This window comes from Hemiscyllium ocellatum, chromosome 17, assembly GCF_020745735.1.
Source record: "Hemiscyllium ocellatum isolate sHemOce1 chromosome 17, sHemOce1.pat.X.cur, whole genome shotgun sequence".
NCBI classification, from domain to species: domain Eukaryota; kingdom Metazoa; phylum Chordata; class Chondrichthyes; order Orectolobiformes; family Hemiscylliidae; genus Hemiscyllium; species Hemiscyllium ocellatum.
In genome coordinates this window covers 15,716,769-15,742,913 of record NC_083417.1, presented here as the reverse complement: position 1 = coordinate 15,742,913, position 26,145 = coordinate 15,716,769, and the positions used below count along the sequence as shown (strand labels likewise).

Genomic DNA, 26,145 nt, shown 5'->3' with positions numbered 1-26,145 from the left:
CTCTTGCAGTAAATCAGAAACTTGTGGTTTCAAGTCTCTCTCCAGTTCCTGCGGCTGATTCTGATAAGCAGCACCGAGGGAGCCTTTACTGGAGCAGTTATCTTTCGAGTGGGAAGTTAAATCAAGGTTAACTTATTGTAAGTGGATGCACCCATTCCCATGGCACTATTCATCAAATGGAGAGATTTCCTCTATAATTTTTGTTGCCTTGCATAGAGCAAAGGCATAATTTACTAGCCTAATCCAACGGGAACCCTCTCAGCACGGTCACTCATCGTAAAAGCCCATGTAGTTCACTAACTTCTTTAGGGATGGAATGCTACTGTCCTTACCCAGGCTGACCAACATATAACTCGAAACCACACAGCAGTGTCGTTGACTCTTAACTGACCTCTGGGCATTTGCCACAGGCAAAAAATGCTGGGCCTAGCCAGTATTGCTAATGTCCCCATGAACAAATTCAGAACAAAAAATGACTATGGGCCCTGACCACATTCTGGTTGCAGTACTAAAAACTTGCTCTCCAGAACTAGCAGTGCCCCTACCCAATCTGATCCAATACAGCTATGACATTCACATCTCCAAAATCATGTGGGTTGATTTAGATGTCCTGTACTCAAAATAATGCGGAAATCCCATCTGCTCCATTTGTAATGTTCAGCAAAGTGGTGGCAGGCATCATCAATGAGTGTTGCCTGCAGCATTTGTGCAGCAATTTGTTCCTCAATGATGCTCAGTTCAGGTTCCAGCATGGCGTTCAGCTCCTGATCTCATTCCAACCTTGCATCATACGGGGACAAAAGATTCCAGAAGTGAGGTGAGTAATTACCTTTGACGACGTAAAAACAATGACTGCAGATGCTGGAAACCAGATTCTGGATTCGTGGTGCTGGAAGAGCACAGCAGTTCAGGCAGCATCCAAAGTGCAGCAAAATCGATGTTTCGGGCAAAAGCCCTTCATCAGGAAAGATAAAGGGTTTTTACCCGAAACATCGATTTCGCTGCACTTTGGATGCTACCTTAACTGCTGTGCTCTTCCAGCACCACTAATCCAAAATTACCTTTGACGTCAAGGCAGCAACTGACCAAGTGGGCACCTAGGATTCTTAGTAAACATGAAGTCAATGAGAATCAGGGGTTAATCCTCTACTGGTTAGAGTGATAACTACCACAAGGGAAGATGCTTGTGGCTGTTGCTGAGGCAAAACACCTCAGTCCCTCAGGCATTGCTGGAAAGGTTCATTTTTCCAAGTAGCATTTTAGACGCAACCAACTTCAGCTGGTTCATCAATGATGTTTCCTCCATAACAAAATCAGATATACAGGTGTCCACCGAGAATTGTTCAGTATCATTCACAACTCCTCAAGAGTCTGAGGCAATATGCGTCCATATACAGAAAGATCTGGACAACATTCAGGCTCGGGTTCACTTGTGGCAAATAACATTGGTGCCCAGAAATAACCACCTTCAATACGAGATAATCTAATCAACTTGCCACGATGTACTATGTCACTACAATCACTGAATGCCCCCGCAATGAATGGCTTGGGCTCACCATTGATCAGAAACTGAACTAGACTAGCCACATAAATACTGTGGCCGACAAGAGCAGGTCAGAAGCTGGGAATGTCATGGTAAGTAACTCATCGCCTGACTCCCCAAATGCCTGTCCCACCATCTTTATGTATAAGTCAGGAATGTGATGGAATTCCCTAGAGGAATGGAGCTCTAATAAGACTCAAGAAACATAACACCATACAGAACAAAGCAACACGCTTCACTGACATCCCATCCACCACTTTAAGCATTCATTGCCTCTTATTACTGGCACACAATGGCAGTAGTGCTACAAGATGCACTCACCAAGGGTCCTTCGACAGCACTTTCCAAACTTGCGACCTAGAAGGACAAGGACAGCAGATGCATGAGAACACCACCACCTGCAAGTTCCCTTCCAAGCTGCACACCATCCTGATTTATAACTACATTAAACATCACACAACACCAGGTTGTGGTCCAACAGGTTTTTATTGAAGTACTAGCTTTCGGAGCGCTGATCCTTCATCAGCTCCGAAGGCTAGTACTTCCAAATAAAGCTGTTGAGGACTATAACCTGCTGTTGTGTGATTTTTAACTTTGTCCACCCCAATCCAACACCGGCACCTCCACATTATAACTATATTGTCATTCATTCACTATTCCCGTACAGCACCGTGGGTCAACAACACCAGTGGGTCAAGGTAGTGGCTCACTATCACCTTCTCAAGGGCGCAGAAAAACAGATGCAATGACTGCATCTCATGAATGAATTTTTTAAAATCCTGACTTATCCAGCATGACTGGAAATAGCCCCTTGCCTTATTTGCTGCATGTGACATTTTACAACGCATAAAACAGCTGCCTTGAAAAACAAGTTACTGAATCTGAATGCTTTGCTGTAGACCGAAGGTCCCACATTGACACAGGTCACGTGTATGTGCCATGTTTTTCAAACCTGCACTTAGCTTCTAGTTGATGTACTTTTGTGAAAATGAAGCTGATACCCCAGGAAGCCTCATAAAGACAGTCAATTTCTGATTACAAGAGCTTCACCCATGTAGCAACAACACATTGTTATGGATTAAATCACTGAGAGAACATCATAAAATCTGATTAGCTACTTCTAAATTATGAGGCACCCAACAATGTACTTGGGAAAGTTAACTTTCAGCAATTCCTTGATTCTGTGAGATGGCTGGGGCTGATACTTAGCCCGTACATAGTTAGCATTGATGTGGCAATGCCAACTGGTGAGGAAACGGTAGTGGAAGGGCATGGTGTTCATGTTACATTGCTTTAACCCATTCAGTTAATGTCTAAGAAAGTTTGTAGGTGGGGACAGAGGCCCGCATTTGCACCAGGAAGGAGAGCATGTCTGCCATGGTGGAAAATCCAGAAGTTGGTCATCACAAGACATGCCATTGAACCCAGCAGTTCAGTTTCCGGGAGGGTCTGGGGGTGAGACATTTTTCATTTGGGTCCAGATCCCTGAGACAGTAGGCTATTTAAATGATCAAATTACCTCCAATGAAAAGTTTGCAGTATATTTGGTATCCTACGAGGGGCGGGGGGAGGGATGGAGTTCAGGGATCTATTGGGGGACAGTAGGTAGATTACCTTTGAGACTTAACTACAGAGCAGGTTGCCTGTAAATGGCCTATAAGTCTAAATTGTCCAGCTTATCAACAAGTGTCATCCTGTCAAGAACTGTGCCTAGTTACCTTTGTACCTAAGATGACGTTGTACATCATGCCTTATAAACTTTTCACTGTACTCATTTGAGTCCATCTGACAATAATGCTAATTCAACTCAATTCGTGTCAACTGGTCAAGCAGTCTCAAAATATGTGTTGATGAATGACTTTTTTTCCAATAACATATAACCTATAATATAAAAATGTAATTGTGAGAAACATATTTTTGTTCCCAAGCATATAGATATGCTCTGGAATTCTTTTGTCTATTCATGGGATATGTGCAATAGACGAAGCAAGAACTTATTGCCCATTCCTAACTGCTCCTGAGAAGCTAGTGATGATCTGCTTTATTGAGGTGCTACAATTCATTTGGTGTAGGTACACCCATAGTGCTGTCAGGGAGGGAGTTTCAGGATTTTGACCCAATGACAGTGAAGGAATAAAGAGATGCTCCAAGTTAAGATGGTTAGTGGAATTTTCAGTTGGATATTTTCCCATGCATTGCCTATCTCTCCCCTTCTAGTTGGTGGAGATTGCAGCTTTGGAAAGTGCTATCTAAGGAGCCTTGGTGAATTGTTGCAATGTATCCTATAGATGGTACACACTGCTGTCACTGTACATTGATGGTGGAGAAGGTGAGTGCTGAAGATGGGGTTAGAAAGCCAATCAAGGGAGCCACATCGTTTTGGATGGCATTGAGCTTCTTAAGTGTTGGAGCTGCACACTGGGGTGCTGAATGAGTTGGAACAGTCGGCAAAAGGAGAATGTGGTGGGTGAGAGGTCAACACTATGTTGTTAGAGGGTCATGAGAAGCCATGGGAAAGGGGGATAAGCTATTGGGTTGCATGGTTTAGCATGGAAATATAGGGAGTGGTGTGAGGGTAATTTGAGGAGTGAGGGCTTCCGAAATGTTTTATTTTTCTCTACTTTGAAGAGTAACATATCCTTTTATATCTCTGGAATACCTTCAATGGAGGTCAGGTAATCTATATAAAATCAGTGTCGGATTTATGTTGCTCGACTGATTTCCCAAAGTATAATTTTCACAATGTAATGCCTAAGTTTAACTGTTTATTCAATATTCGATGATATAAGGTATTAAACATTTGAGTGAAATGTTTATTCACATAAAGGACTTGCTTAAGCAACTTCAATGTACTTTGCATCTTTTACATCAATGAAGGAGCACTTCTTTTCCAATAGTGATATCGACAATATGCTGGCAACTTCCTTTGCTGCCAGACGGCTCCTGATCAATGAAGAGGCTGGATAACAGGTGAGTTGGCATGGAGAAGGGTACGAACACAGCAGGTCCAGCAGCATCAGAGGAGAGTCGACATTTCAGGTCCATCAGGGTCCCGAACCAAAACACTGACTCTCCTGCCCCTCTGATGCTGCTGGCCTGCTGTACTTTTTCCAGCTCCACACTCGACTCTGACTTTCCATCATCTGTAGTCCTCACTATCTCCAGCTTGGAGAAGGGACAGGCAAAGGCTGGTAGGTGGGAAGATAAGATTTTGCACTAAGCTGTCTTTGGAGCGAGAAAGGCCCATGTGTATGAGAGGCCAAGAATGTTTGATAGATTGGTATAGGGTGCTTGACGGAATCAGGGAGACAGGTAACTGTCAAAGGAAGTATGAGGGGCCATTGTCAGATAAGAAGTATGAATGGGTCTTGGGAAATAAGTAGTTGGCATAGGAAGAATGAAGGGTCAGTGGTGTGGAGAAGGTCATAAGGTGGTGGGTACAAGCGCATAGGTTATCATGGATAGGGTACAGGAACTGAGTGGGTGAGGATGGGGGGGTTGATGTTTTCTGATTTGATTTTTATTTTAAAGCTTTGAACACAGCACCTCAGGCAACTTCTTTGGCTCTTCCTGCACTGTGCAGCCTAACTCCTACCCAGCTCCCTCTTCCCAGACTGAAAATGAGCAATGTGGACAGTAGTTTTAAAAGTTGGAGTTCACGGAACCTGAAGGTCTCCCAACTCCAATCCCAGCCCTGGGAATATAAATTGGTTTCTACTCTAGGTTTCGAATGCAGCAAGTAATAGCCCTTCTAGGTATCTAAAGACAGTGCCTCTTCTGTCCATACTCTGTGGTGGTGTATCCCTTCCCTTGAATCACTAGATAGGCCCAAGCTCTAAAACAAAGAAGAACGAGGGTTGGTGGCAGTAGACTTTCTCAATCAGGAGAGCTGGCAAATACCATCAGCTACCACGAGTGGTCATCAGGAAAAATACCACAACGAAGGCAAATGTCAATTTATTGGTTGATATCTTATATCGTAATATTTCCAAATTATAAATCAATCTACAGAGGAACCTCGATTATTGGAATGTTGATTATCCGAATTTCAGATTATCTGAACAAGATTGCAAGGTCCCCCTGCATGGCTAAACTGTGCTATCCAGCATTTGATTATCCAAATATTCGATTATCCAAACATTCGATTATCCAAACAAAATACTCCTTGCCCATGTTGTTCAGATAACCGAGGTTTCTCTGTTCATGTGACTGCACTGTGCCATTTCCAAGGTCGATTTGAACGTCAGTGCTTACAGTGGAGAAGGACATGGAACATATAGAATGTGAGGAAATAGATGGTAACATCTTGAAAAATGTCCATATTACAGAGGAGGAAGAGTTGTCTTAAAACATATAAAAGTGGATAAATCCTCAGGACCTGATCCAGTTACCCTAGAACTCTGTGGCAAACTAGGGAAGTGATTGCTGGGCCCATTGCTGAGATTTGTATCATCGATAGTCACAGGTGAGGTGCCGGAAAACTGGAGGTTGGCTAACACGGTCCCACAATTTAAGAAAGGTGGTAAGGAAAAGCCAGAGAATATAGACCATGAGCCTGATATTGGTAGTGGGCAAATTGTTGGAGGGAATCCTGAGGGTCAGGATTTACACATATTTGGAAAGGCAAGGACTGGTTAGGGATAGTCAACATGGCTTTGTGCATGGGAAATCATGTCTCACGAACTTGATTGACATGATTTGGAGATGCTGGTATTGGACTGGGGTGTACACAGTTAAAAATCATACAACATTCGGCTATAGTCCAACAGGTCTATTTGGAAGCACTAGCTTTCTGAGCACTGCTGCTCAACCACCTGATGAAGGAGCGTCGCTCCAAAAGCTAGTGCTTCCAAATAAACCTGTTGGACTATAACCTGGTGTTGTGTGATTTTGAACTCGATTGAGTTTTTTGAAGAAGTAACAAAGAGAATTGATGAAGGCAGAGTGGTGGACATGATCTATATGGACTTTGACAAGATTGACAAGATTTATGACACAAAGCTGGGTGGCAGGGTGAAATGTGAGGAGGATGTTAAGAGAATACAGGGTGACCTGGACAGGCTAGGTAAGTGGACAGATGCATGGCAGATGCAGTTTAATGTGGATAGATATGTGGTTATACGCTTTGGTGGCAAGAAGAGGAAGGCAGATTACTACCTAAATGGAGTCAAGTTAGGTAAAGGGGCAGTACAACGAGGTCTAGGTGTTCTTGTCAATGAAAGCAAGCACGCAGGTACAGCAGGCAGTGAAGAAAGCTAATAGCATGCTGGCCTTCATAACAAGAGGAATTGAGTATAGAAGCAAAGAGGTCCTTCTGCAGCTGTATAGGGCCCTGGTGAGACCGCACCTGGAATATTGTGCTCAGTTTTGGTCTCCAAATTTGAGGAAAGACATTCTGGCTTTTGAGGGAGTGCAATGTAGATTCACAAGGTCAATTCCCAGAATGGCGGGACTATCTTACGCTGAAAGATTGGAGCGACTGGGCTTGTATACGCTTGAGTTAGAAGGCTGAGAGGGGATCTGATTGAGACGTATAAGATTATTAAAGGATTGGACACTCTGGAGGCAGGAAGCATGTTTCCGATGTTGGAACAGTCCCGAACCAGAGGACACAGTTTAAAATAAGGGGTAGGCCACTTAGAACAGAGTTGAGGAGAAACTTCTTCACCCAGAGAGTGGTGGGTGTATGGAATGCTCTGCCCCAGAAGGCTGTGGAGGCCAAGTCTCTGGATACTTTCAAGAAAGAGTTGGATAGAGCTCTTAAGGAGAGTGGAATCAAGGGTTATGGGGATAAGGCAGGAACAGGATACTGATTGAGGATGATCAGCCATGATCATAATGAATGGTGGTGCTGGCTCAAAAGGCAGAATGGCCTACTCCTGCACCTATTGTCTATTCCTCATGGGAGACCAGTTAGCAAGGTTAGATCTCCTGAAATACGGGGAGAACTAGCCATTTGGATACAGAACTGGCTTGAAGGTGGTGAATGGGTTGCTTTTCAGACTGGAGGCCTGTGATCAGTGGTGTGCCATGAGGATTGGTGCTGGGTCCACTGCTTTTCATCATTTATACAAATGATCTGGATGTGAACATAGGAGGCATAATTAATAATTTTGCAGATGACACCAAAATTGGAGGTGTAGTGGACAGCGAAGAAGGTTACCTCAGAGTATAACAGGATCTTGATCAGATGGATCAATGGGCTGAGGAGTGGCAAATGGAGTGTAATTTAAATGCAGGCAATCTTAAGAGATACGATGCTCTCTTTGTTTCACGATATAATGTTGGAGCTGTATAATTCATTACATTCTAATACTCATATCTCTGAATACACTTCGTTATGATTAGCACATTTAGTTATTACATTAGCATATTATGATAAGCTCTCTCATTCCCGTGTATGTGCTGATGTACACTCACACTGCCTCAATTTTATCAATCTTGCTGTCATTTGCAAGTCCCTCCAGAGATTTATCCTCTTTCTGAAATGTCCTCTAGTCCTACAACGCTTGGAGATTTCTGCTTTTATTACTCTGGCCTCTTGCACATCCCTGATTTTAAGCACTCCACCATTAGTGGACATGCCTTAGCTATCTTGGCTGGATACCCTAGAACTTAATTTCCTGAACCTCTTGATCTCTTTACCTTCTCTCTTCCTTGAAGATGCTGCTTCAAACCTACCCATTTTCCCTCATTTATCCTTCTGTTTGCTCAAGGTTTTCTTAAGTAATGTTAACCGTGATTTCTCTTCACAGATGCTGCCAGACCTGCTGAGTTTTATCAGCAACTTTTGTTTTGTTAAATAACATTCCTTGAAATGTCTTGGGATATTTCACTGTATAAACGCATGTTATTGTTGCTACTTCACTCGCGTTTCGTTATTAGATGTATTTTAGCATCTATTTCAAATGGTCCTAATGCCTTAAATCGACCATTATAAAAAAAAATTCAGAAAATAATTCAACCATATTCACCAGAAGGTCCCTTATTGGATTACCAGATTGTGTTGAAATGGTTGATCTTGACTTTTGAGGAAAGGCTGAAGGGCTTGAAGTGTTATCATCAGAGAGAAGAAAGTCGAGAAGAGACTTAATAGAGACATACAAGGTGATCAGAGGATTAGATAGGGTGGTAATGGCTCGGATGGTAATGGCTGGCTCGAGGGGACATAGCATTAAATTGAGGTGTGATAGATAGAAGAAAGATGTTGGAGGTAGTTTCTTTATTCAGAGAATAGTAGGGGCGAGGAATGACCAGCCTATAACAGTAGTAGACTCACCAATTTTAAACACATTTAAGTGGTCATTGGATAAACATATGGATGAAACTGGAATTGTGTACATAGATATAGATGGACTTCAGATTGGTTCCACAGGTTATTTACAACATCGAAGGCTGAAAGGCCTGTACTGTGCTGTAATGTTCTATGCTCTATGACTAAGTTGTAGTTCAGGACATTGCCTGAGGTATCGTAGTCGAGGGAAGTGAAAACTGGCTCATTTCTTGCTTCTGGTCTTGGGTCCAGTGCATGGGATTGTCAAGGCACTTAAATAATCATGATTAACTCTGCTTAGTCTCCATGGCAAAACCACTCACAGTTTAGGTGTCAATGGCCATATTGAGTGAGAGCCAGTCTTTTAACACCTCCAGGAGAAGAGGAAGATCATTAACACTTGGTTGGAAAAAATACACTTGTGCTTACTGTGGCTTTCCGACAGTTTCAGAGAGGAAATATACAAGAAGGTTTTCCTGAGGTACTGGGTTTGTGGAAAGGCTATTCAGAATTTGTCCAATGCTCACAGATTCAGTTTCAGGAGAGGTGAGAATAGAACATAGAACATAGAACATAGAAGGATACAGCGCAGTACAGGCCCTTCGGCCCTCGATGTTGCGCCGACCGAATCCTACCTAACCTATACTAGCCCAATAACTTCCAAATGCCTATCCAATGCCCGCTTAAATGACCATAAAGGAGAGTTCACCACTGATACGGGCAGGGCATTCCATGAACTCACAACCCGCTGTGTGAAGAATCTACCCCTAACATCTGTCCTATACCTACCACCCCTTAATTTAAAGCTATGTCCCCTAGTAACACCTGACTCCATTAGCGGTAAAAGGTTCTTAGTATCTACCCTATCTAAACCCCTAATCATCTTATACACTTCTATCAGATCTCCCCTAAACCTTCTCTTCTCCAATGAGAACAGCCCCAAGTGCCTCAGCCTTTCCTCATAAGATTTTCCTACCATTCCAGACAACATCCTGGTAAACCTCCTCTGCACTCGTTCTAAAGCTTCCACATCCTTCCTATAGTATGGCGACCAAAACTGCACACAATACTCCAGATGAGGCCGCACCAGAGTCTTATACAACTGCAACATGACCTCAGGACTCCGGAACTCAATTCCTCTGCCAATAAAGCCCAGTACACCATATGCCTTCCTCACAGCACTATTTACCTGGGTGGCAACTTTCAGAGATCTGTGTACATGGACACCAAGATCCCTCTGCTCATCCACACTACCAAGTAGCCTACCATTAGCCCAGTAATCCATCATCTTGTTATTCCTACCAAAGTGAACGACTTCGCACTTAGCTACATTGAATTCCATTTGCCACATTTCCGCCCAGCTCTGCAACTTATCTATATCCCGCTGTAACCTACCACTTCCTTCCTCACTATCCACAACTCCACCGACTTTTGTGTCATCCGCAAACTTGCTTACCCAGCTTTCAAGTCCTTCCTCTAGATCATTTATAAAGATAACAAAAAGCAATGGTCCCAAAACAGATCCTTGTGGTACACCGCTAGTAACTGCGCTCCAAGATGAACATAATCCATCAACTACTACCCTCTGTCTCCTTCCAGCCAGCCAATTCCTAATCCAAACCTCTAATGTATCCTCAATGCCATACCTCCGAAGTTTTAGCATTAGCCTACCATGGGGAACCTTATCGAACGCCTTACTAAAATCCATATACACAACATCTACTGCTTTACCCTCATCCACTTCCTTAGTCACCTTCTCAAAGAACTCAATAAGGTTTGTGAGGCACGACCTGCCCTTCACAAAACCATGCTGGCTATCCCTGATCACGTTATTCCTACCCAGATGTTCATAAATCTTATCCCTTACCATTCTCTCTAAGACTTTGCCCACCACTGAAGTCAGACTCACTGGCCTATAGTTACTAGGGCTATCCCTACTCCCTTTCTTGAACAATGGGACCACATTCGCTATCCTCCAGTCCTCTGGTACTATTCCCGTTGACAACGACGACATAAAAATCCAGGCCAATGGCTCTGCTATCTCCTCCCTAGCTTCCCATAGGATCCTGGGGTAAATGCCATCAGGCCCAGGAGACTTATCTATATTCATCCTTTCCAATATTCCCAAAACCTCTTCCCTGTATATTTCCAGGGCATCCATTCTAATTATTTGTGATTCCATATTCACATCAGCAACAGTGTCCTGTTCCTGAGTGAATACTGATGAAAAGTACTGATTTAATGTCTCTCCAATCTCCTCCGCCTCCACACACAACTTCCCACTACTATCCTTGACTGGACCGATACCTACCCTAGTCATCCTTTTATTCTTGACATACCTATAGAAAGCCTTTGGGTTTTCCCTAATCCTACCAGCTAAAGACTTTTCATGTCCCCTTCTCGCTTCTCTTAGCTCCCTCTTTAGCTCCTTCCTGGCTACCTTATAACTCTCAATCGCCCCTACTGAACCTTCACGCCTCATCTTTACATATGCCGCCTTCTTCCCTTTCACAAGGGACTCCAATTCCTTACTAAACCACGGCTGCCTCACAAGGCCCTTTACACCATGCCTGACTGGTACATACCTATCGAGGACATGCAGTAGCTGCTCCTTGAACACTCCCCACATCTCATTAGTGTTCTTCTCTTGAAGCCTGTTTTTCCAATCCACATATCCTAAGTCATGCCTCACTGCATCATAATTTCCCTGCCCCCAGCTATAGCTCTTGCCCTGCGGCGCACGATTATCCCTCTCCATCACTAAAGTAAAAGTCACCGAGTTGTGGTCACTGTCCCCGAAGTGCTCACCTACCTCCAAGTCTAACACCTGGCCTGGTTCATTACCTAGAACCAAATCCAATATAGCCTCCCCTCTTGTTGGCCTGTCGACATATTGTGTCAGGAAACCCTCCTGCACACATTGTACAAACACCGACCCATCTAATGAACTCGAGCTATAGCTCTCCCAGTCAATATCTGGGAAGTTAAAAGTCCCCCATAACAACCACCCTGCTACCTTCACTCTTTTCCTGAATCATCCTCGCAATATTATCCTCTACTTCTCTAGGACTATTAGGAGGCCTGTAGAAAACCCCTAACAGGGTGACCTCACCTTTCCTATTTCTAACCTCAGCCCAAACTACCTCAGATGGCAAGTCCTCTTCCATCGTCCATTCCACTGCTGTGATACTGTCTTTGACAAGTAATGCCACGCCTCCCCCTTTTTTACCCCCATGTCTGATCCTACTAAAACATTTGAACCCTGGAACGTGCAACAGCCATTCTTGTCCCTGTTCTACCCACGTCTCTGTAATGGCCACAACATCGAAGTCCCAGGTACCAACCCACGTTGCAAGTTCACCTACCTTATTCCTTATACTTCTGGCATTGAAGTATACACACTTCAATCCACCTTTCTGGTTACAGGCACCCTCCTTAGAGATCGCTGCATTATTCCTAACCTCCCTGCACTCAAGGTCCTGTACCCTAAAGCTACAGTCCTGGTTCCCATGCCCCCGCGGAGTTAGTTTAAACCCTCCCAAAGAGCACTAGCAAACCTCCCCCCAAGGATACTGGTGCCCCTCAGGTTCAAGTGTAGACCATCCTTTTTATAGAGGTCCCACCTTCCCCAGAAAGGACCCCAGTTGTCCAGAAACCGGAATCCCTCCCTCCTGCACCATCCCTGTAGCCACGCATTTAACTGCTCTCTCTCCCTGTTCCTCGACTCTCTATCACGTGGCACGGGTAACAAACCAGAGACTACAACTCTGTTTGTTCTAACTCTGAGCTTCCAACCTAGCTCCCTGAAAGCCTGTCTGACATCCTCACCCTTCTTCCTACCTATATCGTTGGTGCCAACGTGGACCACGATCTGGGGCTGCTCCCCCTCCCCCTTAAGGACCCGGAAAACACGATCAGCGACATCACGTACCCTTGCACCTGGGAGGCAACATACCAAACATGAGTCCCTGTCGCCCCCACAAAACCGTCTGTCTGTACCCCTCACTATCGAGTCCCCAAGAACTATTGCTCTACCTTTCTCCACCCTACCCTTCTGAGCAACGGGGCCAGGCTCCGTGCCAGAGGCCTGAACCTCGTTGCTTGCCCCTGGTAAGTCATCCCCCCCACAAGTATCCAAAACGGTATACTTGTTCTTGAGGGGAATGACCGCAGGGGGTCCCTGCACTGGCTTCCTCCTCCCACTCCCCCTCACTGTCACCCATCTATCTTGAACTTTCGGAGTAACTACTTGCCTATAGCTCCGATCTATGACCTCCTCTGCCTCCCGAATGATCCGCAGTTCATCCAACTCCAGCTCCAGTTCCCTAACACGGGTTTGGAGGAGCTGGAGATGGGTGCACTTCTTGCAAGTGTACTCAGCAGGGACGCTAATGGCTTCCCTCACCTCATACATGTTGCAAGAGGAACATTGCCCTCTCTGCACTGCCATCCCTCTAAAAGTAAGCTTTCCTTAAAAAAAAACAACAAAAACCAACTAAATCTAAAGAAACAAACAAGGAAAATGCAGCACTTACCCGCTAGTCACAATTGGTCTTATTATTAGGTTAGAGGAGGTGGAAGGGTGGGAGGCACTACTCGTGTAGTGCCTCGGGTGACTTGCCTACGCGTTTAAATAAGGGGAGAGAGAAAAAAAACCTTACCCAGGTAACCTACCGCGCCTTCCGGGTCTGCTACCGCTTTTTTGAAGGAAAACTTAAAATTTTTAACTAATAAATAAGCGACCAAACTTACCCACCAGCCGTCGCGAAGTCTTCCGAGAGACTGAGGCCTACAACTCGGAGCCCGCGTTTAAATAAGGGGAGAGAGAAAAAAAACCTTACCCAGGTAACCTACCGCGCCTTCCGGGTCTGCTACCGCTTTTTTGAAGGAAAACTTTAAATTTTTAACTAATAAATAAGCGACCAAACTTACCCACCAGCCGTCGCGAAGTCTTCCGAGAGACTGAGGCCTACAACTCGGAGCCCGCGTTTAAATAAGGGGAGAGAGAAAAAAAACCTTACCCAGGTAACCTACCGCGCCTTCCGGGTCTGCTACCGCTTTTTTGAAGGAAAACTTTAAATTTTTAACTAATAAATAAGCGACCAAACTTACCCACCAGCCGTCGCGAAGTCTTCCGAGAGACTGAGGCCTACAACTCGGAGCCCGCGTTTAAATAAGGGGAGAGAGAAAAAAAACCTTACCCAGGTAACCTACCGCGCCTTCCGGGTCTGCTACCGCTTTTTTGAAGGAAAACTTTAAATTTTTAACTAATAAATAAGCGACCAAACTTACCCACCAGCCGTCGCGAAGTCTTCCGAGAGACTGAGGCCTACAACTCGGAGCCCGCGTTTAAATAAGGGGAGAGAGAAAAAAAACCTTACCCAGGTAACCTACCGCGCCTTCCGGGTCTGCTACCGCTTTTTTGAAGGAAAACTTTAAATTTTTAACTAATAAATAAGCGACCAAACTTACCCACCAGCCGTCGCGAAGTCTTCCGAGAGACTGAGGCCTACAACTCGGAGCCCGCGTTTAAATAAGGGGAGAGAGAAAAAAAACCTTACCCAGGTAACCTAGCGCGCCTTCCGGGTCTGCTACCGCTTTTTTGAAGGAAAACTTTAAATTTTTAACTAATAAATAAGCGACCAAACTTACCCACCAGCCGTCGCGAAGTCTTCCGAGAGACTATTGGCAAAAATACAAGCAGTTGAAGCCTGTGCTTGATAGAATCATAGAGATGTACAGTACGGAAACAGAGCCTTCGGTCCAACCTGTCCACGCCGACCAGATATCCCAATGCAATCTAGTCCCACCTGCCAGCACCCGGCTCATATCCCTCCAAACCCTTCCTATTCATACATCCATCCAAATGCCTTTTAAATGTTGCAATTGTACCAGTCTCCACTACATCCTCTGGCAGCTCATTCCATACACATACCACCCTCCGTGTGAAGAAGTTGCCCCATGGGTCTCTTTTATATCTTTCCCCTCTCACCCTAAACCTATGCCCTCGAGTTCTGTACTCCCTGACCCCAGGGAAAACACTTTGTCTATTTTTCCTATCCATGCCCCTCATGATTTTGTAAACCTCTATAAGGTCACCCCTCAGCCTCCAGGGAAAACAGCCCCAATCTGTTCAGTCTCTCCCTATAGCTCAAATCCTCCAACCCTAGCAATATCTTTGTAAATCTTTTCTGAACCCTTTCAAGTTTCACAACATCTTTCTGATAGGAAGGAGACCAAAATTGCACGCAATATTCCAACAGTGGCCTAACCAATGTCCTGTACAGTCGCAACATGACCTCCCAACTCCTGTAGGAGAAAGTGAGGACTGCAGATGCTGGAGATCAGAGCTGAAAATGTGTTGCTGGAAAAGCGAAGCAGGTCAGGCAGCATCCAAAAAGCAGGAGAATCGACGTTTCGGGCATGAGCCCTTCTTCAGGAATGAGGAAAGTGTGTCCAGCAGGCTAAGATAAAAGGTAGGGAGGAGGGACTTGGAGGAGGGGCGTTGGAAATGCGATAGGTGGAAGGAGGTCAAGGTGAGGGTGATAGGCCAGAATGGGGGTGGGGGCAGAGAGGTCAGGAAGAAGATTGCAGGTTAGGAAGGTGGTGCTGAGTTCGAGGGATTTGACTGAGACAAGGTGGGGGGAGGGGAAATGAGGAAACTGGAGAAATCTACGTTCATCCCTTGTGGTTGGAGGGTTCCTAGGCGTTCCGAAAAGATCACTCCCTCTGTGACTTCCTCGTCAGGTCCCCACCCCCCCACCAACCTAACCTCCACTCCCGGCACCTTCCGCTGCAACCACAAGAAATGCAATACTTGCGCCCACACCTCCCCCCTTACTTCCCTCCAAGGCCCCAAGGGATCCTTCCATATCCGCCACAAATTCACCTGCACCTCCACACACATCGTTTACTGCATCCACTGCACCCGATGTGGCCTCCTCTATATTGGGGAGACAGGCGGCCTACTTGCGGAACATTTCAGGGAACACCTCTGGGACACCCAACCAGCCCAACCACCCCGTGGCTCAACACTTCAACTCCCCCTCCCACTCCACCAAGGACATGCAGGTCCTTGGACTCCTCCATCGCCAGACCATAGCAACACGACGGCTGGAGGAAGAGAGCCTCATCTTCCGCCTAGGAACCCTCCAACCACAAGGGATGAACCTAGATTTCTCCAGTTTCCTCATTTCCCCTCCCCCCACCTTGTCTCAGTCAAATCCCTCGAACTCAGCACCGCCCTCCTAATCTGCAATCTTCTTCCTGACCTCTCCGCCCCCACCCCCTCTCTGGCCTATCACCCTCACCTTAACCTCCTTCCACCTATCGCATTTCCAACGCCCCTCCCCCAAGTCCCTCCTCCCTACCTTTTATCTTAGCCTGCTGGACACACTTTCCTCATTCCTGAAGAAGGGCACATGCCCGAAATGTCGATTCTCCTGTTCCTTGGATGCTGCCTGACCTGCTGCGCTTTTCCAGCAACACATTTTCAGCTCCCAACTCCTGTACTCATTACTCTGACCAATAAAGGAAAGCATACCAAAAGCCTTCTTCACTATCCTATCTACCTGTGACTCTACTTTCAAGGAGCTATGAACCTGCACTCCAAGGTCTCTTTGTCCAGCAACACTCCCTAGGACCAGTGTATAAGTCCTGCTAAGATTTGCTTTCCCAAAATGCAGCACCTCGCATTTATCAGAATTAAACTCTATCTGCCACTTCTCAGCCCATTGGCCCAGATCCTGTTGTAATCTGAGGTACCGCTCTTCGTTGTCCACTACACCTGCAATTTTGGTGTCATCTGCAAACTTACTAACTGTACCTCTTATGCTCTCATCCAAATCATTTATGTAAATGACAAAAAGTAGAGGACCCAGCATCGATCCTTGTGGCACTCCACTGGTCACAGGCCTCCAGTCTGAAAAACAACCTTTGCACCTACAAATTTCAAGCAAAGACATCTTCTTGCTTGTGACACTGAGACAAACATTTTGTGTTCAACGCTCTCTAATTTCTAAGCGGATCAATCATTTGTTTTTCTGTTGTACAGACTGTAGCATTTCTAAATACCATTTGATGTTCTTGTTCTTGCATAAAAAAAATCTTGAAATTCTTTTCAGTCCTGAATTTGACAGAGATTCAAAGATACAATTCCATCCATGTCTGAACAAAGTCTTGCACAGTACACCAACAAGACTAAAGATATAGATGGATCAGCACACATTTTCATATCACTTGACAACAGAGCAATAAATGCATCCTTCACCAAGTGTTTTATTGCTTAATCTGATGTTGTGAGTGCAATGCATTATAAGATATGAAAACCAATGCTGTGCAATCAATTCAAAAGCCACTATCAGAGAAATTTGATCTTTGTAAGGAAGCTTTACTCCTTTAATTGAATCAATTTTTAAAGCAAGCTCAAAACATCACATCAGTCTACTTACTATTTGCTTTCAGGTTATTCCTGAGTGACAAGGACAATGGGCAAAGTGGTAGAAATCTCACCCTTCCCCATTCTCTCCTTCCTAAGTGTCACATCTACTTTCTCAGGTTTGCCTCTTATAAATTCTGAGAAGTCACACAACACTAGGTTTCTTGTCTAACAGGTTTATTTGAAATCACAAGGTTTTGGAGTGTAGTTCCTTCAGCAGGTGAACTAACAGGGAAGCACTCAGACACAGTATTAATGGGAAGAGGGATCAAGGGCAGAGAGATCAAAAGATCATACAAAGGGTGTGAATGGAATGGCATGTCGAATAGCAAGTCTCTGCAGGTGATCAAAAGTGTCAGACGTTATGAGTAAAGTGCCAACAGCTGAATAACAAGCGAAGAGGTGACCTATAATCTGAATGAACAAGGCAGAGAGATAATTCCAAAAAAATTAAAAACAAGGTGGTGCTGGAGACAAACCAAATGACTGGAGTAACATGATAACTATAAAAATTGCATGCCAAGGTCTACCCAAACTAGTTAGGTTAAAAATCACACATCACGTTACAGTACAACAGGCTTAATTGGAAGCACTAGCTTTCGGAGCGCTGACCCTTCATCAGGTGATTGTGGAGTCTTATACTCAGTCTTATACTCCTGCACCACCTGATGAAGGAGCAGCGCTCCAAAAGATAGTGCTTCCAAATAAACCTGTTGCACTATAATCTGGTGTTGTGTGATTTTTAACTGTCCAACACTGGTTTCTCCACATCATGGCAAACTAATTAAGGTAGAGAAATCATAACAATTTATCAAGGTGACGGTGTCAAAACAGGACAGTAAGGAAGATTTTACAGATACAGAAGAGTGTGGTGGAGTCACATGTAGTGCAACATGAACCGAAGATCATTCCACGCACACCATTTGTACGACCTATTGATCTCTTTGCCCTTGATCTCTCTGCCCATAAATTCTGTGTCTGTATGCTTCTCACTCACCTCACCTGATGAAGGGACTATGATCTGAAAGCTTGTGATTCCAAATAAACCTGTTGGACTATAACATGGAGTCATGTGATGTCTGATTTTGTCCATCCCAGTCCAACTTTGGCACCTCCACATTAAACATTTTGAATGAGCGCCTGTTACTTGATTATCAGGGTAGACAAGGAGGAGGCTGGAAGAACACAGAAAGCCTGACAGCAGCAGGAAGTGGAGAAGTCGACATTTTGGGTGTAACCCTTCTTTCGGACTGGGGGTGGGTGTAAGGGGAGCTGCAGTTAAAGGGGGCGGTGGGGACAGGATGGTGAAGTCGGGATAGGTGAAGACAGGTAGAGGGTACGACCTAGTTGGTCGATGGGAGGGATGAATTCAGTAGCTAGCTGAGAGAAAGGGAAGGGTGGGGAAACTGGCTGGGAAAGGAAGTGGGGGATGGGCAAGGAGGTTATTTGAAATTAGAGAACTTAATGTTGAGTCCTCTGGGCTATGGCTACCCAAGTGGAAGATGAGGTGTCGTTTCTCCAATTTATGGCAATGCTGGGGGCCAAGGATGGTCATGTCGGAAACGGAGTGGGAAGAGGAATTAATGTGGATGGTGACTGGGAGGTGAGTTCGGCCTCTGCGAGCCCAGCTGAGATGCTCGATAAACTGTTCCCTTAGTTTACGTTTGGCCTCCCCAATGTAGAGTAAACCACATCGGGAGCATAGCATATAGTAAGCTAGGTTGGAAGAGAGGCAGGTGAACCTTTGTCTCACCTGGAAGGACTGTTTTGGGGCCCTGGATGGAGGTGAGGGGGATGGTGTACTGACAGGTTTTGCATCTTTTCTGGTTGCAGGGGAAGGTACCGGGGGCTTCTGAGGGGTTAGGCTTTGAAAGCTTGTGATTTCAAATAAATCTGTGGCACAAACCAAGGACTGTCGAAGGGAATGGTCCTTGTGGAAGGCAGAGAAGGCTGGGAGGGGGAAAATGCTCTTGGTGGTGTAGGTGAGGACAAAGGGTCTCTGTCTTTATTGCATTTGGTGGGGGAGCGCTGTTCGAAATAGGTGAACATCTGCGATGCTTGTGAGTGGAATGTCTCCTCATCCGAGCTGATGTGGCGGAATGGGAGAATGGATGGAGTTCTTGCAGGACACTGGGTGGCAGGAGCTGTAGTCCAGGTAGTTGTGAGAGTCGTGGGTTTATAATAAATGTCTTTCTGGAGACTGTCACTGGAGATGGAAATGGAGTGGTCAAGAAAGGGGAGGGAGGTGTCTGAGATAGGCCAAATGAATTTGGTGGAAGTTGTGGACGAATTTGACGAACTGCTCCTGTTCAGCCTGGGTGTAGGATGTTGCACTGATGCAGTCATTGATGTAATGATGGATGATTTGGGGCACAGTGCCTGTGTAGGTACTGAAGAGGGACTGTTCGATGTAGTCGACAAAGAGGCAGGCGCAGCTGAGGCCCACCCAAGTGCAAAACCTGCAGGCACACCATCCCCCTCACCTCCATCCAGGACCCTAAACAGTCCTTCCAGATGAGACAGAGATTCACCTGTCTCTCCTCCAACATAGTTTACTGCATCAGGTGCTCCGGATGTGGTCTTCTCTACACTGGGGAGACCAAATGTAAATGAAGGGAACATTTCGCTGAACATCTCAGCCGAGCCCAGAGGGGCCGACATGACCTCCCAGTCACTGCACATTTTAATTCCCTTTCCCACTCCCTTTCCCACTGTCCTTGGCCTCCTCATTGCCACAGTGAACCAAACCGCAAATTGGAGGAACAACACCTCATCTTCCACCTGGGCAGCCTACAACCCAGAGGACTCAACATTGAGTTCTCCAATTTCACATAACCTCCCTTCGCATTTCCCCGATTCCTTTCCCAGCCCCATTCCCCTCCCTTCCATTCCTCTCAGCTACCTAAAGAATTCATCCCTCCCATTGGCCAACCAGTTTGTACCCTCTGCCTGTCTTCATCTAACCCTAACTCACCACCCTGCCCCTCACATCCCCTTTATCTGCAGCTCCCCTTCCACTCACCCCCTGTCCAGAAGAAGGGTTACACACGAAACGTGACTTCTCCACCTCCTGATGCTGCCTGGCTTGCTGCATACTTCCAGCCTCCTGCTTGTCTACCTTAGATTCCAGCATCTGCAGTTTTTTTGACTCGATTACTTAACTACCAAGCATGGCTGTATATTCATGCAGTTATACTGTTGTCTCAATGATGCAGAATATAAAATTGTTGGAACACCAGATAACTCCAGGAAAAAAGCAGCCAACTTCAAGATGTATGCTGTCAAAGTGATTTTCGGTAGCTACAGGCTGGGTTATCCCAAAATCTGTATGGAATAAGCAAATGAGGTTCTTACAAATATGTGCCAAAAGTGAGCAGGCACAGGATATCTATTTACCAGTATATTCTAAGTTGAGTATTGTTGGGATGAAATTATCTACATTTAATACTATGTGAAAAGCTGTAAGGTATTTTATTTTGGATACTTTATTATTGATTAAATTGCATTTTTAACCGAGGGATTTAGTCAATAGCTTAATGTGGACTGTAAGGTTTCTGCTGATTACAGAATGTCAAGTAATTTTAGGGAAATAAAAGGTTTATGGTTTTCAATTGCTGGAAATCCTATTTCTGGAAGAGACTGTGAGGTCCTGTCCTGATGGTTGATCTTACAACTCTTTCTGGTATCGATTTCTGTTTCAAAGACCCATGCAGTCAGAAGGAAGGCAGCTAAAGTTCACAGTAAACCTTCAAGCAACTCTCAGCTCTTCTGGTTGAAGTAATTGCTAAAATGACAAAGGTTTCCATATTTCTGTATTTTGATTATCTTGCAAACTGTGACCACTCTCCCAAAGACTTGGAACCTGTTTGATTTTCAGCCAAACCAAAACTTGCTTGGAAATCCTTCCATCGGTGTATGTTTGTCAGCAATTTGATTTTGTGAAAAAGAAGTCAGCTCATGATGGGATTTCATCAAATTCCAGTCTTTATTTTCAGATGGTCGGCCGATAAAGGTTCGTTTCAACGCATCATTTTTGAAGAACTTCGCTGCATTTTGTATTGTTTATCTCTTTGTGTTGGGATTAAATGGAAATATAGTTCTAATTCTGGATGATATATTAGCTATTAAATAGCTTCACCACTGCTTTTATGAGTTTGCTTTTGAGTTTACTCAAGAAACCCGATGAAAGTCTCTTTTATTGTGGATAGTAATACCAAAGGGAAGCAACTGGCCATCTTGGTGACTGAATCAAAACAGTGACACTAGTGATGTGACTTGATCCTCCTGTCCTACTATCACTCTGTTAGTATATACATCAGATTGAAGTATAATATCTGTCTGTTTCTTATCTGTACAGAAAAGGGCCATGAGAAGCTTGGGATGAACTAGCTTTTACATCACAACAACTTTTGGTGCATGTGTAAAATTCAATTGGAATTTGACAATCATAATTTGAAACCAGGAACATAAATCTAAATGTAAACATTGGCTTGTAGATGAGTTATAAATAGTTCCTCACAATTTAGCATAAGCCCCAATTCTTTAAGAGGTTGTTTGAGACATTTACAGAATTTTTAGGAAAGCCTGTCTATTTCTGATTGATATGTTCCCATTAAGGCAGGTAATTGGGATTAATTCTACTTACATCAATTGTGGTGTGTCATCATCATCACCTTTATCATAATTCAGGCCGCGAGGTGACAAATAATTCATGGCTCACTGCATTAATGGATGTTGGTTTTATTAAGTTGAATTGCTGATGTATTACTACTTTGTGTGTGTTGTAATATTCTATTACAATCTTGCTTTTCAAGTATACATGGATTGTGACTAATTTTTTGCACAGAACGTCCTTTAGTTGATAAACTGAATTCAAGGAAAAAGGATATTTAGCTGGTAGTTACAAGGTTGTAACGCAAAGCAGGGATGTGACTAATTCATAGTAAATGTCAAGGTGCACCCATTAAAGTCCTTTTAAAGTAATTTAATCTGTATTGCGTCCTTGGACATCATTCAAATGATTGTCACTCAAATTAAGAAAGTCTATTTCTACTCTGGACAGGTAATTCAGCCAATGTACAAGACTTTCAACTCACTTCTAAAATTAACTCAAATACTGTGTTGGTGACCTTGCACCTGGATGCTCTTTCCTCAATGCCATATCTTGTAACTACACCAGCTCAGTATCAGACAGTTAGCTGTAACTACACCAGCTCAGTATCAGACAGTTAGCTGCAATTACACTAGCTCATTATAATTCAGTTAGCTGTAACTACACCAGCCCAGTATGAGACAGTTAGCTGTAACTACACCAGCTCAGTATCAGACAGTTAGCTGTAACTACACCAGCTCATTATAATTCTGCTACCTGTAATTATACCAGCACATTATAATTCAGTTAGCTGTAATTACACTAGCTCATTATAATTCAGTTACCTGTAACTATAACAGCACATTATAATTCAGTTAACTGCAATACACTAGCTCATTATAATTCAGTTACCTGTAACTATACCAGCACATTATAATTCAGTTAACTGCAATACACCAGCTTATTATAATTCAGTTAGCAGAAACTACACCAGCACATTATAATTCAGTTAGTTGTAACTACACTAGCACATTATAATTCAGTTAGCTGTAACTACACTAGCTTATTATAATTCAGTTAGCTGTAACTACACCATCACATTATAATTCAGTTAGCTGTAAGTACACTAGCTTTTTATAATTCACTTAGCTGTAACTACACCAGCACATTATAATTCAGTTAACTGGAATTACACCAGCACATTATAATTCAGTTAGCTGTAACTACACCAGCACATTATAATTCAGTTAGCTGCAACTACACTAGCTCATTACAGAGAGTTAGCTGTAACTACACTAGCATATTATAATTCAGTTAGCTGTAACTACACGAGCTCATTATAATTCAGTTAGCTGTAACTACACCAGCACATTATAATTCAGTTTGCTGTAACTACACTAGCTCATTATAATTCAGTTAGCTGTAACTACACCAGTTCATTACAGACCGTTAGCTGTAACTACACCAGCACATTATAATTCAGTTAGCTGGAATTACACCAGCACATTATAATTCAGTTAGCTGTAACTACATCAGTTCATTGCAGACAGTTAGCTGTAACTACAACAGCCCATTATAATTCAGTTAGCTGTAACTAAACGGACACATTATAATTCAGTTAGCTGAAACAACACTAGCTCATTATAATTCAGTTAGCAGTAACTACACCAGTTCATTACAGAGAGTTAGCTGTAACTACAGCAGCCCATTAAAAGACAGTTCGCTGTGACTATAGCAGAGTATTGTAAGATCATTAGCTGAAACTTGCCCAGCCCAATTAGCTGTATCTACACCAGCAGATTATAAGATGGTTAGGTGTGACTACAACAGCCCATTATAAGACAGTTAGCTCTAACTTCAACGGATTCTGGATTAGTGGTACCGGAAAAGCACAGCAGTTCAGGCAGCATCCAAGGAGCAGCGAATTGACGTTTTGGGCAAAAGCCCTTCATCAGGAATAAAGGCAGTGAGCCTGAAGCATGGAGAGATAAGCTAGAGGAGGGTGGGAGGTGGGGAGAAAGTAGCATAGAGTACAATAGGTGAGTGGGTGAGGGGATGAAGGTGATAGGTCAGGGAGGAGAGGGTGGAGTGGATAGATGGAAAAGGAGATAGGCAGGTAGGACAAGTCCGGACAAGTCATGGGGAGAGTGCTGTGCTGGAAGTCTGGAACTAGGGCGAGGTGGGGGAAGGGGAAATGAGGAAACTGTTGAAGTCTACATTGATGCCCTGGGGTTGAAGTGTTCCGAGGCGGAAGATGAGACGTTCTTCCTCCAGGTGTCTGGTGGTGAGGGAGCGGTGGTGAAGGAGGTCCTGGACCTTCATGTCCTCAGCAGAGTGGGAGGGGGAGTTGAAATGTTGGGCCACAGGGCGGTGTGGTTGATTGGTGCAGGTGTCCCGGAGATGTTCCCTAAAGCGCTCTGCTAGGAGGCGCCCAGTCTCCCCAATGTAGAGGAGAACTTCAATGGGCCATTTTAATTGAGTTAGATGTAACTACAACAGCTCAATATAAGACAGTTAGCTGTAACTACAACAGCTCATTATAGAACATAGAACATAGAAGGATACAGCGCAGTACAGGCCCTTCGGCCCTCGATGTTGCGCCGACCGAATCCTACCTAACCTATACTAGCCCAATAACTTCCAAATGCCTATCCAGTGCCCGCTTAAATGACCATAAAGAAGGAGAGTTCACCACTGATACGGGCAGGGCATTCCATGAACTCACAACCCGCTGTGTGAAGAATCTACCCCTAACATCTGTCCTATACCTACCACCCCTTAATTTAAAGCTATGTCCCCTAGTAACACCTGACTCCATTAGCGGTAAAAGGTTCTTAGTATCTACCCTATCTAAACCCCTAATCATCTTATACACTTCTATCAGATCTCCCCTAAACCTTCTCTTCTCCAATGAGAACAGCCCCAAGTGCCTCAGCCTTTCCTCATAAGATTTTCCTACCATTCCAGGCAACATCCTGGTAAACCTCCTCTGCACTCGTTCTAAAGCTTCCACATCCTTCCTATAGTATGGCGACCAAAACTGCACACAATACTCCAGATGAGGCCGCACCAGAGTCTTATACAACTGCAACATGACCTCAGGACTCCGGAACTCAATTCCTCTGCCAATAAAGCCCAGTACACCATATGCCTTCCTCACAGCACTATTTACCTGGGTGGCAACTTTCAGAGATCTGTGTACATGGACACCAAGATCCCTCTGCTCATCCACACTACCAAGTAGCCTACCATTAGCCCAGTAATCCATCATCTTGTTATTCCTACCAAAGTGAACGACTTCGCACTTAGCTACATTGAATTCCATTTGCCACATTTCCGCCCAGCTCTGCAACTTATCTATATCCCAGGTAACTGCAAGAGCTCATAATAAGAGGGTTAGGTGTAACTACACCAGCTTATTATTTAAGTTACCACTAACCACACCAGCTCATTATAATTCAGTTAGATGTAACTACCATAAACCATTATTAGACAGTTAGCTCTAAATGTAAACATTCCTGATGGAGTGCTCTTGCCCGAAATATCGATTTTACTGCTCCTTGGATGCTGTCTGAACTGGTGTGCTCTTCCAGCACCACTGATCCAGAATCGGGTTTCCAGCATCTGCAGTTATTGTTTTTACCTAGTTAGCTGTAAATACACCAGCCGATTATAAACACAATTAACTGTAACTACAACAGCCCATTATGTGACAGTTAGCTCGAAATACAACATCCCATTATAATTCATTTAACTGTGACTACACCAGCCCATTATAAGACAGTTAGCTGTAACTTTACCAACTCATGACAGAAAGTTAGCTGTAACTTCAACAGCTCATTATAAGACAGTTAGATGTAACCACCACAGCTCATTATAAGACAGTTAGATGTAACCAAAACAGCTCATTATAAGACCGTTAGCTGTAATTACACCAGTTCATTGTAAGACAGTTAGCTGTAACTACAAGAGCGCATTACAGAATTAACTGTAACTATAGCAGCTGATTATAATTCAGTTAGCTGTAACTACACCAGCCCATTATAATTCAGTTACCTGTTACTACACCAGCCTATTATAATTCAGTTAGCTGTAAATACACCAGCCCATTATAATTCAGTTACCTGTTACTACACCAGCCTATTATAATTCAGTTAACTGTAACTACATCAGCCAACTTTAAGACAGTTAGCTGTAACTACATCAGTCCATCGTAAGACAGTTATCTGTAACTATAACACCGCATTTTAAGACAGCTTCCTGTAACTACACCAGCACTTAGCTGTAACTGCACCAGAACA

The 26,145-nt window shown here is 44.1% G+C and overlaps 1 protein-coding gene across 2 annotated transcripts in view; it reads right to left on the bottom strand.

Moving 5' to 3' along the window:
- LOC132823644 (chromodomain Y-like protein 2) overlaps window positions 1–26,145 on the bottom strand; it is a 167,852-nt gene that overhangs the window by 5,533 nt on the left and 136,174 nt on the right. Inside the window, exon 7 of one of the 2 annotated variants that reach the window (XM_060837580.1) lies at window positions 1,865–1,900. The exons of the other annotated variant lie outside the window; for it this stretch is intronic. Within the exon in view, the coding sequence (XP_060693563.1) occupies window positions 1,865–1,900 (36 nt within the window). The remainder of the gene's footprint in view (window positions 1–1,864; window positions 1,901–26,145) is intronic. 2 annotated transcript variants of the gene reach the window in all.